Genomic DNA, 18,472 nt, shown 5'->3' on the forward strand with positions numbered 1-18,472 from the left:
GAAGAAGAAGAACCCAAACCTAACAGAAGGAAGGAAAGATTAGTATAGAAATAAATGATATAGAAACAAAAACTATAGAACAATGAAACCAGGAGCTGGTTCTTTGAAAAGTCAACAAAAATAAACCTTTAGTCAGATTTATCAAAAAGAAAAGAGAAAGGTCCAAAATAATAAAATCACAAATGAGAGAGTAGACATGACAACCAACATCAAAGAAATACAATTATAGGAGGATATTATGAAAAGCTATATGACAACAAATTGAACAACCTAGAAGAAATGGATAAATTCCTAGAAACAAATAAATTACCAAAATTGAAATCAGGAAGAAACAGAAAATTTGAACAGATCGATTACCAGCAAAGCAACTGAATCAGTAATCAAAAACCTCTCAACCAAAGTCCAGGGCCAGATGGCTTCACAGGCAAATTCTAGCAAACATTTAAATAAGAGTTGATACCTATCCTCTCAAACTGTTCCACAAAAAGAAGAGCAAGGAAAACTTCCAAATTCATTCTATAAGGCCGGCATTACCCTCATACCAAAACCAGATAAAGACACCACAAAAAAAGAGAACTACTGACCACTATCTCCAATGAACATAGTTGCAAAAATTCTCAACAAAGTAACAGCAACAGAATCCACCAATACCTTAAAAAAAATCACTCAGTACAATCAAATGGGATTTATTCCTGGGATGCCAGGGGAGTTCAATATTCACAAATCAATGTGATACATAGCATCAATAAGAAAGAGCAAGATTAAAAACCATGTAACTTCAACAGATGCAGTAAAGCATTTGACAAAATACAACAATAATGATAAAAACCCTCAACAAAGTAGGTTTAGAGAAACACATCTCAACATAGTAAAAGCCATATGTTAAAAACCCACAGCTAACATCATGCTCAATGGTGACAAACTGGGAACTTTTCCTGTAAGATCAGGAGCAAGATAAGCATATCCATTTCCATTACTTTTATTCAACATACTACTGGAAGTCCTAGCCACAACAATCAGACAACAAAAAGAAATAAAAGGCATCCAAATCGGTAAGGAAAAAGATAAACTTTCACTATTTGCAGATGACATAATACTACATACAGGAAACCCTAAAGACTCCAAAAAACTACTAGAAATGATGAAAGAATTCAGGAAGGTTACAGAACACAAAATCAACAGACAGAAATCTGTTGCATTTCTCTACACTAAAATGATATAGCAGAAACAGAAATTTAAAAAACAATCCCACTTACAGTTGTACCAAAAATAATAAAATATATAGGGGTGCTTGGGTGGCTCAGTTGGTTAAGCACCAGACTCTTGGTTTCGACTCAGGTCATGATCTCATGGTTTGTGAAACAGAGCCCTGACTCGGGCTCTGTGCCGACAGCATGGAGACTGCTTGGGATTCTCTCTCTCCCTCTCTCTCTGTCTCTCAACTGCTCACGTGTATGTGCTCTCTCAAAATAAATAAACATTAAAAAATATCTAGAAATAAACTTAACCAAAGAGGTGAAAGACGTGTACTCTGAAAACTATAAAAAAACTGATGAAAGAAATTAAAGATGACAAAATGGAAAGATATTCCACACTAATGGACTGGGAAAACCAATACTGTTAAAATGTCCATACTACCAAAAGCAATCTACAGATTTAATTCAATTACTACCAAAATTCTAACAGCATTTTCCATAGAACTAGAACAAATAACCCTAAAATTTGTGTGGAAACACAAAAGACCTCAAATAGCTAAAGCAATCTTGAAAAGGAAAAACAAAACTGGAAGTATCACACTCTCAGCTATAGTAATTAAAACAGTATGGTACTAGTAGAATAACAGACACATAGATCAGTGGAACAGAATAGATAGCCCAGAAATAAACTCATGATTAGTCAGTTAATCTATGACAAAGGAGGCAAGAATATGCAATGGGATAAATACAGTCTCTTCAACAGTGTTGGAAAAATTGGACAGCTACATGCAAAATAATGAAACTGGACCACTTTCTTATACCATACACAAAAATGAATTCAAAATGGATTAAGGACCTAAATGTGAGACCTGAAACTGTAAAAATCCTAGAAGAGTGCACAGGTAGTGCACTAATGTAACACTGTATTTACCTGATATTAACCCATAGAAACATTTTTCTGGATATGTCTCCCAAGGCAAGAGAAGCAAAAGCAAAAATAAACTGAGACTGTATCCAAATAAAAAGCTTCTGCATAGCAAAGGTAACAATCAGCAAAATTAAAAAGCAATCTACTGAATGGGAAAATAGATTTGCAAAAGATATATCCATCAAAGGGTTCATCTCCAAATATATAAAGAATTTATATAACTCAACATTCAAAACACAAATAATCCTATTTAAAAATGGGCAGAGGACAGGAAGAGTCATTTCTCCAAAGAAGACATACAGATGGTCAACAAACACATGTAAAGATGCTCAACAGCACTAATCAGGGAACTGCAATTTAAAACCACTAAGAGATATCACCTCATACCTGTCAGAATGGCTAAAATCAAAAACACAAGAAACAAGTGTTAGCAAGGTTGTGGAGAAAAAGGAACCCCTTGCACTCTTGGTAGGAATACAAACTGGTACAGCCACTGTGGAAAGCACTATGGAGGTTCCTCAAGAAATTAAAAAAAGAATTACCATATGATCCAGTAATGCCACTACTGGGTATTTACCCAAAGAATATGAAAACACTAATTCAAAAAGGTATATGCATCCTTATGTTTACTGCAACATTATTTACGATAGACAAAATATGAAAGACACCCAAGTGTCCACTAATAGATGAATGGATAAAGAAGATGTGCTATATATACACCACAGAATATTACTCAGCCATAAGAAAGAATGAAATCTTGTCATTTCTAACAACATGGTTGGATCTAGAGGGTATACTGCAAAGTAAAATAAATCAGTCAGAGAAAGACAAATACCATATTATTTCACTGAAATGTGGAATTTAAGAAACAAAAGAAATGAACAAAGAAAAAAAAGAGACAAACAAAAAACCAAACTCTCAAATATAGAGAACAAACATGTTTACCAGAGGGGGGTGGGTGAGGGGACTGGTGAAATAGGTAAAGGGGATTAAGAGCACATTTATCATGATGAACACTGAGTAACGTATAGAATTGCTGGAGCACTATATTTTACACTTAAAAGTAACATAACACTGTATTTTAAGTACACTGGAATTAAAAAAAAATCATGGCAGGTTCTTGTTCATGTTAAATTTTTTAGTAACTTCCTAAAAATTCAGAGGACCTGCTTAATGACTAATCTGCAAAGGAAATCATGAAATCAATTTCAATAAAATACTTAAAAATTAACTTAATCAAGAAGTGAAAGTTGTACAATGAAAACTACAAAACATTGCTAAAAGAAATTAAGGAAGACATAAATAAATAAATGGGAACACATTTCATGTTCATTGATTGGAAGACTTAATATTATTAAAACTTCAGGGACCCTGAATGATTCAAATAATCTTGAAAAGAAGAATAAAATTGGAGGACCAACTCTTCCTGATTTTGAAACTTATTATAAAGCAATAGTAACCAAAACAGCATGGTACTGAAATAAAGACAGAACTATAAGCCAATGGAAGAAATAGACAGCCCAGAAATAATCCCTCACATCTATGGTCAAATGGCATTCGGCAAGGGTTGCCAACACCATTCAATAAAGCAAGGATGGTATTTTCAGCAAATCGGCTAGAAAAAGTGTATATCCACATGCAGAAGAATGAAGTTGGACCCTTATCTAACACCATACACAAAAATTAACTCAAAATCAATCAAGGACTTAAATTTAATACCTAAAACAATAAAACTCTTAGAAGACATAGGACAAAAGCTTTATGACACTGGATTTGGAGATGATTCCTTGGATATAAGAGCAAAGATATAAGGTTTAAGTAAAAAAAGAAAAGCAGACCAAGCGGACTTTGTGTAAATTTTTAAATTCTGTGCATCAAAAAACATACATCAACAAAGTTAAAAGGCAACCCATAGTGTGGGAGAAAACATTTGTAAACATCTTTTAAGGTGTTAATATCCAGAATATATATAGAACTCCTAAAATTCAACAACAAAAAAGCAAACAACCCAATTTAAAAAAGGGCAGAGGACTTGAATAGAGATTTCTTCACAGAAGACACACATGTGGCCAATAAGATGAAAAGGTGCTCAACATCACTAATCATTAGGGAAATGTAAATCAAAACTATGAGATACCACCTCACACCCATTACATTGGCTACTATCAAGAAACAGAAAATAAAGAGGTGTTGGTTAGAATGTAAAGAAATTGGAACTCTTATGCACTGTTGGTGAGAATGTAAAATGGTAGAACCAGCGATGAAAACAGTATGGTTTCCAAATTAAATTCCAAATTAAAATGGAATACCATATGTATAATGCAGTAGTTCCACTTCCGGGTATATACCAAACAGAACTGAAATTAGGGTCTTAAAGAGATATCTGCATATCCGTGTTCATAGCAGCATTATTCACAATAGCCACAAAGTGAAAGCAACCCAAGTGTCCATCAACAAATGAGTGGATAAGCAAAATGTAGTATATACACACAATGCAACATTTTCAGCCTTAAAAAATAAGGAAATTCTACAATTTGTTGCAACACAAATGAACCTTGAGGACATTAAATGAAATATAATTCAGTCACAAAAAGGCAAATACAGTATGATTCCACTTATATTAGGTACTCAGTGTAGTCAAAAATCATAGAAACAAAGTAGAATGGTGGTTGACGGGAGCTGGGGAGAGGGGAAATTGGGAGTTATTGTTTAATGGATACACAGTTTCAATTTTATAAGATTAAAAGAGTTATAGAGATGGATGGTGGCAATGGCTGTGCAACACTATGAATGTATTTGATACCACTGAACTATACACTTAGAAATAGCTAAGATGATAAATTTTATGTAATACGTATTTTAGCACCAGGCCAAAAAAAAAAAAAAAAAAGAAAAAGGGCAGCAGCACCTGTGGAAATATCCTGAGTGTAAGACCTCTCTCTTGGTAACAGCAAGGGGATAACAGCAGACACTGCACTCTGAACACTACTCAATCTGAAGGATAATACTTAAATGAAAATTAGGATTGGATACTATATCCTATTTTATAAAAAGGCAGACTAAAAGACTTTAGAATATTAGTGACTAAAAAGTGAAATGAGGAAAATGAAGAGAACTGAAATAGGATCAAGATACATATATAAACAAGAATAACTGGGATAGCTTGATTTTGTAGGAAACATGGCATTTGCAAGGCCCGTTCCATTTTATAGTAAGAACTGCAGAATAAAGTAAGGATTAAGGAGGAAAGGACCCCAGAGAAATATTTATTCCCAAGCATGTTTTTAAAAATATTATTTAATATATCAGGCATTGCCCTGGGGAGATACAGAGGAAAAAGACAGGATGCCTGTTTTATGGGAATCATGTTATACTTAGACATATATATCAATCATTGTGAGACAATGTAATAAATATCATTTTCTGGGAATGTCTAAGGTTTGTAGAAGCATAATGGAATAAAAAGTACAAGAGGATAGGCTTCAAAGATGTGATACTTGCGTCCACCTGCACAAATGAGGAGGAATTTTGGAGGAAAAAAAAGGAAAGTATTTCAATCAGAAAAAAAGAGTATGCACTAAGATTCAGTAGCAAGAAATGAAACTCAAAAATTAGATATATTCCACACCATTAAGAGTCCTTAAACCATGCTAAAAAGTTTAGGCTTTATCCCATAGGTTTCAGGAAACCAATGAAAGTTTTAAAGTTGTAAAGTGACACATACAAGCAGGCCCCTTACTGGTCACAGTGTTGAATACTGATCTGAGTGTGAGAGGAGGTTTATCTAGAAAACTAGGGGCAATGCATCTACCTGCAACTGTCCAGGTAAGAGACGATGAGATTCAGGTAGTAGCAGTGATGAGGTGAAGGAGGAGATGGACTCAAGGGCATTTCAGAGACAGACAGAAGAGACTGCCTGTATAACTAGATGTGAGGAAGAGGTAAGTGTCAGGATAACCTCAGTTTCTAGTTAGGGCGACTTAGTAGAAAGGTTTTCATTAGCCAAAGAAAGAAATCCAATGCATCAGAGAAGTTTGATATTCTAAGGGTTTACTCAAACTGCATAGAGAATGCCTATGAAAAGTCTAATTGGAGGCATTCTATAGACACATCTAGTGGCCAGGAAAGAGTGTGGGGTTTAGGTAAAAATTTGAGAATCACCAGCCCTGCTTGATGCCAGAGTCCCTTGGTGACCTGAAGAAAAATCTGAGGTAGCAACTGAAGCCTATGAATAGGTGAGACTGCTTAGGGGGAGCCTATTTAGGGAAGAGGCCAACTGCAGACTTCTGGAGAATAACAGAAGTAGAGGAAGAAGAAACAGTAAAAGATACCGTGAAGAAAAAGAGAATTGGAAAACAGGAATTACATTCTGTAATATGATATTACAGAAAGCAAAGGAGGAATATTAATTGTACTTAACTATTTTCTTACCAAGTGTTGATGGATACTGGTCTCAGACTGTTTTTCAGGTCTGAGTGATTCAACTTGTGTTCGTGAAGTGCAGAAACAATCCTGGAAATTTAGAAATGCATTAAATAAGTGAAAAATAAGTCATAAGATCAATAGGGGTGACATGTGAATATAAAGGTCTGATGACTAGGGCGAGGAGCAGAGACAAAGGGCAGCATGCAAGAACCTGGAATTGAAGTCAAGATCTGTACCATGGAGGTCCTCAGTATGGGAGAGATGGGAAAGCAGCTGGGTATGCAGAAGACAAGTTATAATTTTACTTGGTGCTACCTCTGGGGGTCATAATATCAATTCATTTTTACTGCTGCTATTAATTTTTAACCCTTTCATCATCTTTGCAGTTTTGAGCATTTAGCTAAAGGTTATACTGCTATACTCATTATAATCAATTTTATTTTAATCCTCAGATTCTTTCTTAAATGTAAGTACCATGTTTATCCACATTAAACTATACAAGTAATGTATTTGAAAGCAATTTTGTTTCTCAAGGTGATAAACATCTTACTTCAACTGAAAGCAAATTAAAAGTAGAAGACTTAGAGCCTGGGTGGCTTGGTCGGTTGAGTCCGTTGGACTCTGGATTTTGGTTCAGGTCATGATCCCAGGGTCATGGGATGGAGCCTTGTGTCATGCTCCATGCTGAACATGAATCCTGCTTAAGATTCTCTCTCTCCCTCTGCTCCTCCCCAGCTTGTGCATGCATGCAAGCTCTCTCTCCTTCTAAAAAAAAAAAAAAAAAAAGTAGGAGACTTAGTTCTAGTTCCATTATCACAATTTACCTTTTCTTTTATTTTAACCCATGGTCCTACCATCACATCCTGCCAATAAAGAAATGTAACACCTCTATATGATTTATCATCAGTTGGTGGCACAAAGCTGGCCTTATTTTATTTAGGAAGAAAAGATATGTCAAAAGAAAAATATAAACAAATTATATGAAAGAGACTTTACAATAAATTATTTTCTAGCATCTCATTAACATTTATTTGTACATGAACAGTAAAGTACTAATACCAAATGAGTCTTCAAGATAAGCTCTCCCATGTCTACCTAACACTTTGCAGTTACTTTTTTTTTCGTAGTCACTTAAAAATAATCAAACTTCCTTTAAAATACACCAGAATTTCTCACTAATCAAACTAGTCATTTTCTCAGTTTTCTCAGTTTACTGATTATTTTAAGACAAATTCCTGAAGTTTGTACACCTTATCAATTTTATCACAATAATTTGATCTAAATCTCCAGTCTTAGGTAAAATTTGCCCCTGGAGAACAGGAGCTAACAATGTCAATTTTAACTATAGAAACATTTCCTTTAAAAATTTTCTACTGGATTGTCTAGAGTGAATACAATGGACAATAAAAGTTTTTGAAGATAGTTATTACCAGTTAGGCCATATACATAATGTATTTGGTATTTACATATATTTTATAACATTTACTCTGAATTGTTCACAATAATCATTAACACCATTGTGAAGAAAAGAGTTAACATAGCAGACCTAAAACTGCTATCTTTAGAAAAGGCTTGTTTGCAAAGTTGATCCTTGGCTAGTATCTGGGAACAAGGAGGGTTCCTGCCATTCCTTGATAAGAACGGATCATGTGCTTAAACCATATAAACAATATGGTTTATGCTGAATATCTGCTTTTTTTCCCTGGAAGTCTGGAATTTTGTTAACCTGCTAGCACAAGGTACCTACATGACCAACCCCCAATAAAAAGCCTGAGAATAAGTCTCTAATGAGCTTCCTTGGTAGGCAACACTTCACACATGTTGACATTACTCTGGGAGAATTAAGCACATCCTACATGACTCCACTGGGAGAGGATTCCTAGAAGCCTGAGCCTGGTTTCCTTTGAACTTTACTCCTTGTACCTTTTTCCTTTGCTGACTTTGCTTGGTATCCTTTAGCTGTGATAAATCTTAATTATAAGTATGACTACATGACCAGGTTTTCCAATTCCTTCTAGCAAATCACCAGACCTGGAGGTAGTCTTCAGAGCACATCTAACACAGTTATCAAAATATATTCAAACATAAAAAAGTCTCTCTAAAAAACCTCCGTCACTTTTTTTTTTTGATGGAAGCTAATTTAGGACATACTGGGCATATTTTTTTAAAACTTATATTGACCCTAATTTATTTTCAAAATAAGAGTCATGATCTGTCTTTTTGGTTTATATATAGAAAACATTTTATAAAATAATATGGTAGACCTCCATTTAATTTTCTTTATATAGAATTTTCACAGCACAAGAAAATGATCACTATAAATGTGAAAATAGCTAAAACCAGCCAACATTACAAGGCAAAATGTTTTTGCTGACCTCTCCTAAAAAATATTAGCATGTTCATTAGCTGCCCAGGTTATAAAAATCATAAACCACTCATAGCTTATCCTTCAAAACATTTTTTATATCCACATTGACTCAAATGAATGCTAGTGAATATAATAGCTCATGAAAACTCTACATATTAAGGTCTTTTAGGCAGGAAAAATGATTGAAAACCATCCAGAAGCTGCCCCAAAATATTTTTAATGTAAAATTTAATGTATTTCTAACCCACTACCATAATAGTAGTGAAAAGCAGTTATACCTAAAAGAGAAACTAAAGGAAAATATTTTAATTATGCTGCTCCTTTGAAAACACTGTTTCTTAGCTCTCAAACAGAGGGTAAAACTTGAATGGGGAGGAATCCTTCATAAGTAAAAACATCAACTTTATCTCAGCCGCACAAATATCTCATTTAGGAAAATAACATGAATATTTTGATTCAAAGGATTCTAAATATTTCATCATTACAGGAAGAATAAATGTAAAATTATTAACCAATTGAACAAATTTAAACCACCCATTATTAAATTATATTAGTTTTCACAAAACCCATAATTATGGAATAATGGAATAACTAAGATATTCCTATTCCAAAATATAGAAGCCCTGGGACACAGCCCTCTAAATCTCAGGATCTTCATCTATCAAATACCCTTTCACATCTCATCCAATTTACAAATCAACATAAAACTGTTAACCTTACGTAATCCTTTAGAGCAGGGGTCTGCAAACTATGGTCTACAAGTCAATCTGACCCACCACCTATTTTAGTGAATAAGGTTTTACTGAAACACTGACTCATTCATTTTTATTCATCTACATATTGCCTATGACTGCTTTCACACTATAACAGAAAAGTAATTTGTAACAGAGACCTTATAGCATACAAATACTACCTGGCCATTTACAGAAAAACTTTGCCAATCCCTGCGTTAGAAAATGAGGTTAGGTATTTAACCCCATGTACTTCCTAGATAAAGTTCCCTGTTAAGTAGAAAAGCTTAACTTTAAAAATAAAGTAAATGCATTCCGTATTTTCCATATAACAAAAAAATCATACAATAAATTCAACAAATGCATTCTGTATTTCCTCATAGTTCTGCCTCTCAGACTTGGCAAATGATGGAGTGGATTAGCAGATATGAGTTTGAGCCTTGGCTCTAATTCTATACAATCTTGGGCCAGACTCAAAATGAGGATTATACCACCTGCCCTGCCAATCACTCACAATTTTGAAGAGTGAAAGAGATATAATATATGAAAGTATTTATATACTATAAGTAATCATACAAATGCATCCATCACTTTTTAAAAAGATCACTGCTTTAATATAATCAAATACTGTATTATGTTCTATATAAGACGTGATGAAAGACCTAAAACTAATCCAAATAATCCAAATAATATTTTCTGTAGGTTGAATATTTTTTACCTTATGATTCTTGGTTTTCAATCTAGATACCATGGATCTACTATAAACAAAAACAAGTTGGAATCTATATACATCACATACATTGATCCAAATGTTTTTTTTTTGTCTTGTTAAGAGGCTTATTTTAATTACTATTTTGCTTGCCTTTGGTCTAATGGAAATTTATAAAAGGGATTTTTGAAATATTTAAAGGATAAGGCATAGCTAAGTGGATGGGAGAGGCATATCTAAGTACAGTAAAAAAGTACATGAAAAAAGTGGGTATGAGACAAAGGAAAAGAATAATATATTAGCAAAGTATATAAGCAAAGTATTAGTAAAGTATAAGCAAAGTACAGTAAAAAAGTACATGAGAAAAATGGGTATGAGACAAAGGAAAAGAATAATGAATATATAAGCAAAGTATTAGCAACAAAAACTCAATGGGAATTTAACTCATTTCTTAAGACCAGAAGCCATTCTGGTCAAAATAACATCTCAGGGCATAATAATATCCAATATCCCATTAGAACATGCCTTCTGTTATGGCTGTGCATCTAACTACTCTGATAGCACAAAATTAGAGCTACATTAATACAAACTTACCAAAAGAGACATTGAATCGTTTTAGTTCACAGGAAGTGACAAAAATCCATCTATTTCAGAAAAAGATTTTTGCTTTATCTTCAAGGTGAAGAGATATCCTATTATAAAAACAAAAGCAAAATAATTTAGATGTACATGAAAGATCCTTAAGAACTAGTTGTTATAATCCCACATGAAAGGCAGCTATTCTTTGACACAAGGACTACAGACATTCCTGAAAAGTGTCTTTAAAGAGCATTTCTGTTTACAGAACACTATTTGGGATCTGACATCACAACAGAAAGGCAGAGTGAAGTTGAAGGGAAATTCTGAATATTTCCATTGACCAATATACCTGCATCTCTCCTTCCCTATCTTTTCTGTACTACTTTTTTGTTTAAGAACCCGAAGCAAATGTGAAAGCAATATGGAAAGTCAATGTTGGACCCACATTTGACATAAATGGTGCCACTTACAAATACACCCCAAGAATTTCCAATGGTTCCACTTAAAAGTAAATGTTGACAGTTCCAAAGCTTCCTGATTGGATTAATTACCTATTAAATCATTTGGGGTCTATGACAACCAAATTTGGGAAAGGATGTGGATTAGTAATACACTACGAATCAGTAACATTTTTTCATTGCCATGTCTTTAAAAAAGAAATTTCAATTTTCAGGTAAAAATAGTATTTTCTTTAGGTTGAATATTTTTTACCTTATGATTCTTAGTTTTCAATTCTATTTTTCCTGGAATTTGACAGATATGATATGCAGATTATTACACAAATAATTCCTGTCCACTTTCTTTAGTAGAGTATTAATCTCAATAGTTCATGAAGACTCTACAACAGATTCAGAAGTTTAAAATAGTAACTTCTTTGGATTCAAGGAGCTTTAAAGAAACCACCAAAACTTTCCAGATTTTTCCGAATAGAAAGGGCGGCAATGTTCTAAACTTCCTAGTGCTAGGTGTTCTTTACACCTAACTAATATCACCTCTTTTTTCTAAATCATGGTTCGTTACTTCATTTCAATAAAGTCCCCAAGTTTACTCAGGGTATCTGCAACTATCTGAACAAAATTAAAAAGAAAAATAAGATTTTAATAAACAATAGATACAGTGGAGCAGTATCCAATTTAATTGCTAAGGAAAGATATGAATTTATTCAGGATATTCACTACAAACCAAAAGCAGAGAACAGGAGGAAGAAAAACCTGAAAGGGTAGGATTATTTTGTCACTTGCCACTCATTATCATCAATTTAAGGCAGTGGCATTTGCTGTATTACAAAAGGGGGAAAGCAGTATCTACCCTGCCCAATTTCCAGGGTGATGGAGATCAAATGACTGAAAGGGCTCCTAACTACCAAACACTATCAATATAAGAGCTTGAATGGATGCTCCAAAAAGTACAATCAAATATTACTGGTGGTGGTTCAAAAAGGCTTATTTGCAAAGCAAGTTGGCAATGTTTCAATAACCATGATAATACTCATACCTTTTGATCCAATAAAATTCTCACTTCTAGTAATCAACTCTAAGGAAACATCCAAATAAATGAAGAAACCATACACATGTAGAAAGTCATTACACTGTAGACAAGTATTCATTCCACAAGTGTTTAATGAATGGCTGCCATGGGTCAGGCACTGGGGACACTCACTAGTGATCAGGGCAGACAAGGTCCTGACCACTTGCAGTTTACATTCCCACTAGCAGGAAGATTAAGGATGTCGTGATTAACTGAATTTTCTGGTTATCAGGATTCTGTTTCTTGCTTTTTCCACTTCATGTCAGTAAGTTCTAAATAATAAAAAAAATTTTAAATCCATTACATTATCTATATTTCAGAAAAACACAAAAGAAACTGACACAATCTAAGAGAACAGTTAGTACTAAAGGAGTTGCCCTTTGGGGTGGTTTAATCTCACTGGCTTCTGCTTTAGATATGCAGACGATTAAGAGATAATTTTACAAGACATTTTGAGGTCAAGGCAGCAGCTGCACCTAGTAAAGGGGAGTGGGGAATAGATTTGCTGTCATAATTTTCCCCTGCATGCTCTTTCACTAGATATGAATATAAATCCTTCTTAAAGAAATATTTGAGACCTGTATTTCCAAATGTATTACAAGTACATCAATGTGATCCTTTGCATTTGTATCTAACAAGCTAATCAGGGGAACATTTTATAAGTAATTTAAACCTGCTCCATTATAAAATCATTTGAAGGCTTTCATATCAAAGGTTAACAATTTTTGTTAGAATCATAGGTCACATTTATTTACAGAACTTGGATTTTGAGTTAATTTAGGCATCCAACAGAGGCCATTGTTACAGGGGATGCAAAAAAAAAAAAAAAACAGATTTAACTCTGAGCCTTAAAATTACTGTAATTTCCAGAGGGATCTTGAGAACCCATAAAATCTTAAAAATTATAGCGACGCACACACAACTCCGTAAAATTTTCCAAACTTAGTATCGTGACTCATGCTTTCAAAAAATATTTACTGAGCGCCTACTGTGCGCCAGACAGACTCTGTACCAGGGAGACGCTGTGTCACAAATCCTGACCAAGTTTTGAGGAAAAAGGTATTTGACACAACAAACCGACGAGGGAAAAATACAACGTTGGATTTAAATTCTGAGACCCAAACGAAGCTTGAGCATTTAATTTTCCAAGAGGTTCCTTCCGAGTCCTGCTTTGGGGATCTTGACAGAGAACCCGTAGAAGGTGGTGCACAAACCCGGGCCAAAGGGTATCTACACTTTGGAAACTCCTCCAGGCTCCTGAGCGCGGCCAAAGGTGAGAGGCGGGGGCGGAGGCGGAGGTTAGAAGAGTGCACTTCGCGCAGCTCGCGCACTGCGCACCTGGCGCGGCCAAATCCGGCAAGCACCGCCTACCCCGCACGCAGGTGCCTCCGCCAGCGGGCGGCCGGGGGCTCAAGGGCCGCTCGCGCAAGCCGGATCCTGCCACGGCTCCGCCGGCTGCCCGGGCTTCGATTCGAAGCGGGGCGGCGAGTTCTAGCCTCCGGCTTCCCAAGGCGTGCGCGGACCAAGCCGCGCTCCCTCACGTCCCCGACCGGGCCTTACAGCCTCCCCTCCCCGGCCCAGCCTCCCCTTATTACCCTGGCGGCGACCACAACCAGCGATTCTCCTCAGGCGGCCAGTGGTGCGAGGCCTGCTGGCCCCGGGAGCCCAGCTGGCCGAGGGGCACGGCGAGCGCACAAGACCCGCTCCCAGCGCGGGCGGCGGGGCGCAGCAAGGCGGCGCGACCCGGACTGGGGCTGCGGGCCTGGAACTCTGCCCCAGTCCCCGGCAGTCCGCCCGGACTGGACTCGCCCCAGGGTCGCGGCCCCGCCTCCCGCCCCAGGGCTGGGCAGCCAGGGGGCGGGGTCTTGTAGCTTGAGGGCGGGGCCGCAGCGCAACAACTTGGAAGGGTGCAGGGCGGGCGGACACGAAACCACAATTCCCGACAGGTCGTGCGCTGGGGCCGTGGAGGCTGCTGGGAGAATGGGTCTCCTTCGCTCTTCCCCAATTGTGTGGGGCAGTGAGGGACCCGGGCGTCGCTGCAAAACCGAAGTCGCCGAGTGATGATGTTGTGAAGTCGCTCGCCTGTCTCTGCCACGCCCGGGCGGTTACTGGCAGCGGCGGCCGCTTCGGCTGCAGCTTTCAGGCTGCTACCGGTTTAGATCCTTTCCCTGAGGGAGCGCAGGCGGAGGACAGAGGACGGAGGACGTCGGGGCATTCCTGTAAGTAACATTCCCGTGCATGACTCGAACTTGCCCTTGCCAACTTCCCCTGAAAACGCAGGAGCCTCCCAGCCCCGAGCTCCTCTCGGTCCTCTGAGGTCACGCGCGGACAGAACAGGAGTCTGGATATCGGAGGCCTGGGTCTTCGCCGGGTCCCCGCCCCGCGGTGGGAAGTGGTTTGTTTCCTAAGTGTGGGTGCGAAGTGATGGGCGCTGGGCTCTGGTCTCTGGGTTCACCCCAGCTGCACCTCTTGAGGATTGGCAGCATCTATCATTCTCTGTCGGAGAGCATCCAGCTGGAGCCCCATCCCTGAGTGATGAGCGGCTTTAGTGCCTGGACGTTAAACCTTAAGCCTCGGTCACCATCTGTGATGTGAGCGAAAGGAGAGGATATTGCAAAGAGCTCTTTTCTGTGTTGATTTGGGCTTTTCTTCAGATTGATTTTGAGCCAGATACCACATATCTTTGAAAAGAAATGGTTAGCTTTAGTTTCAAGCATAGATAATAGATATTGGCAGATGTCGTTTTTAGTACCAGCATAATCTAAACAGTTAAAAGAGTTCTGGGTCATAATAATAATGGTGATCTCAGTTAATTGCCCACGAACCTTTTATTAAAACCTGCAGTTTCTGAGCCGAGGGGGAAAAAAAAAGCAGTAACTTTTCACTGGAAATTCACCAAGCTAGAATGGATCATAGGAATAAAATGGTATGGACTCTTCCAGTTTTTTTTTTAAAAATAGATATTTCAGCAAAAATTGCCCTGACCTTCAAATCTTTGCCATAGAATTGGAAGTCTGAGTTACAGTGATCTCCAAATAGCCTGTTAATAGCCTTGACGTGACACCTCAGAACAAACAGAACAAATTGTGAAGGACATTTGGTGGTGAGAAAGGGCAGGGATAAAGACACTTTATCATCTCAGCAGTTTTTCCAGCTTTCTATTTTTAAAATTAATGTTCAACAAGTCTCAGACATTCAGCAATCACATGTATGAAAGACAGTGTTGTTTGTTTTTTTTTTTTTACAGATTTTTATTCATTGTTGAAGGAGCCATAAAAAAGAACAAACATTTGAGTATAGTTGACCCTTGAACAACATGGAGGATAGGAGTGCCTATCCCCTGCACAGTCAGAAATCCAGGTATAACTTTTGACTCCCCGAAAACCTAATTACTAACAGCCTGTTGACCAGAACATAACATAAACAGTTGATTACCATGTTTTGTGTTATATGTATTACATGCTGTATTCTTTTTTTTTTTAATTTTTTTTTCTTAATGTTTTTATTTATTTTTGAGACAGAGAGAGACAGAGCATGAGCAGGGAAGGGGCAGAGAGAGAGGGAGACACAGAATCTGAAGCAGGCTCCAGGCTCTGAGCCATCAGCACAGAGCTCGATATGGGGCTCGAACTCACAGACTGTGAGATCATGACCTGAGCCGAAGTCGGACGCTCAACTGACTGAGCCACCCAGGCGCCCCTACATGCTGTATTCTTACAATAAAGTAAGCTAGAAAAAAGAAAATGTTGGGGCGCCTGGGTTGCCCAGTTGGTTGAGCATCCGGCTCAAGTCATGCTCTCATGGTTAGTGGGTTAGACCCCGAGTTGGGTTCTGTGCTGACAGCTCAGAGCCTGGAGCCTGCTTCAGATTCCGTGTCTCCCTCTCTCTGCCCCTCCTCCGCCTGCGCGCTTGCTCTCTCTCTCGCTCTCTCTCTCTCTCTCAAATATAAACATTAAAAAGCAAAAAGAAAATGTTTTTAAAAATCACAAGGAAAAGAAAATACATTTACTGTGCTGTATTAAAAAAAAAATCTGTATATAAGTGGACCCTTGCAGTTAAAACCTGTGTTTGAGTCAGCTGTCCTTTCAATCAGCCAGGCACACCAGTCATAAGTTCTACATACATTCACTCACTTAATCTATAATAACCTTATTGTGCTACTCTGAGGCTCAAAGATTTTGCTTATGTAACAAGCGAAGATTCAAACCTGAATCTGCCTTGCTTCAAAGTTACAGGTCGGGTAAGTTGTACCTACTTCAGAAATTACTCGCCTTAAAGGTTGGATGATTAAAAACTATTTTCCAGCATTATTTCCTAATACTGGTTCCTTACATACCTGGAATATCTAGAATAGGTTCTGAACCCCTGCTTTACTAGTTTTGAACAAAGTGTTCTCTCTGTTTACCATTCCTGTCTCCCGAAGAGGTGTTCATTAAGACCCTAAAAGCCCATTCCAAATCTAGCGCAGTTTACTTGTGTAAGGCATGATAAGACTGGATTTTCATCTCAGAGGTTTTTTCCAGTTCAAAGGTTTAGTGATTCTACAATTGAAAATATGAGCCAGAGTGCTATTCTGTACTGAAAATCATCGTTAACATCAGTAGCCACAAAGAATAGAAAAACTAGTTTCCTAAAAATTTCACATCAATACCGAAAATGTTAAACATCAATATAAGAAATGAAACAGATAGTAATATGTATTTTTTGATTATTTTGAGCTCTTTATATCATCTGTACCAGTTTTCTACCCTCTTTAGTTACCATCCTCTTGAGTTAAGAAATCTGAGGCATTAAAATAATACATTTAAAATGACTTAGTGAATGAAGGGACTAAATTATTCATGGTTTCCAGTCATGTTTTTTCAGATCTGCAGTGCTCATGTAATAATAGGAAACATTTTCATAATACTGTGTGTTAGATATCGGTCAACATTTTACCTATATTATCCTCACAATAGCATTATGCGGTGTTCTTGTAGATAGGCAATTGAAGCAGAGGATAAGTTAACATACCCAAGGCCATTCATCTACTAAGTGATAGAACTGGATATCAAACCCAGGCATGCTCAGAAATCTTTAACATTTACTGAGCACCTTCTGTGAACCAACCCCACAACTGGGTGTTTTTATTACAATTAGATCATTTATCTGTACAACTACCTTAGATAGAATGTAAGTTCAGCATTTAGTGACTTGCCCAAAGATATAAGAATAAATGGTTCAGTTGAGATTTGAACCCACTCTTGCCTTTCTTCAAAGTCCTTATTCTTTCTTCTACTTTCTCTCAATAATCTAATCTTTATTAAATATCTTCAGTGGGCCAGACACTGTGCTAGGGATTTAGCCCCTGCTCTTAATAAACACAGTCTGAAGAGGGAAAGACACAATTGTGATAGTGTATTAATAGGATAGCAGTATACAGAAGGCAACATGCAGAGGTCCTATAGGAACAGAGAGAAAGGGAGTGAAATCTACCTGGGGTGGGAAGGCTTGGGCCAGTCTTGGAAAAACAAATGGGAATAAGCCTGGACAAAGAAAAGGAGAAGGGGTTGTTGTGGGCTGAATGGTGCCCCACCAAAATTTATATGTTAAAGTCTTAACCTCCAAAACCTCAGAATGTGACTGTATTTGGAGATAGGGCCTTTAAGGAGGTGATTGAGTTAAATGGAGCCTTTAGGGTGGGTCATATTTCATTCTGACTGGTGTCTATAAGAAGAAGAACTTTGGAAACAAAAAGAGACACCAAGGATGTGTGCACAGAGGAAAAAAAAAATATATGAGAACACATTCACAAGGCAGGCATCTGCAAGTGTCAGGAGAAAGCAAGCCTGCCAATACTTTGATATTCGACTTCTAGCCTCCAGAACTGTGAGGAAATAAATTTCTCTCATTTAAGCTACCCGGTCTATGGTATTTTGTTATGGCAGTCCTAGCAAACTACTGCAGGGATGTTCTAGCAAAAGGAATGACATACAAAAAGCCTTTGAGGTGTGCCAGGTGATTAGATTT

At 37.4% G+C, this 18,472-nt stretch overlaps 2 protein-coding genes across 5 annotated transcripts in view; one reads left to right on the forward strand and one right to left on the reverse strand.

Moving 5' to 3' along the window:
• The window catches only part of STRADB (STE20 related adaptor beta), a 34,997-nt gene extending 20,825 nt beyond the window's left edge, over positions 1-14,172 (reverse strand). The window contains exons 1-3 of one of the 2 annotated variants that reach the window (XM_019439197.2): positions 14,059-14,172; positions 10,952-11,049; positions 6,556-6,636 (exon numbers count right to left, since the gene is read on the reverse strand). In XM_019439197.2, the coding sequence (XP_019294742.1) occupies positions 6,556-6,636; positions 10,952-10,963 (93 nt within the window). In that variant the 5' untranslated portion in view covers positions 10,964-11,049; positions 14,059-14,172. Of the gene's footprint in view, positions 1-6,555; positions 6,637-10,951; positions 11,050-12,595; positions 12,725-14,058 lie in introns of those variants that run through there. The other variant, XM_053906404.1, reaches the window with a different exon arrangement.
• Positions 14,173-14,435: 263 nt separating this feature from the next.
• TRAK2 (trafficking kinesin protein 2) overlaps positions 14,436-18,472 on the forward strand; it is a 71,339-nt gene continuing 67,302 nt past the window's right edge. For 2 of the 3 annotated variants that reach the window (XR_002077145.2, XM_019439191.2), the window contains exons 1-2: positions 14,436-14,682; positions 15,711-15,823. The gene's annotated coding sequence lies outside the window, so the exon portion shown is untranslated. The remainder of the gene's footprint in view (positions 14,683-15,710; positions 15,824-18,472) is intronic. The other variant, XM_019439192.2, reaches the window with a different exon arrangement.

This window comes from Panthera pardus, unplaced genomic scaffold (genome assembly GCF_024362965.1).
Source record: "Panthera pardus isolate Hobbes unplaced genomic scaffold, ASM2436296v1 HiC_scaffold_10, whole genome shotgun sequence".
In the NCBI taxonomy this organism is placed as follows: domain Eukaryota; kingdom Metazoa; phylum Chordata; class Mammalia; order Carnivora; family Felidae; genus Panthera; species Panthera pardus.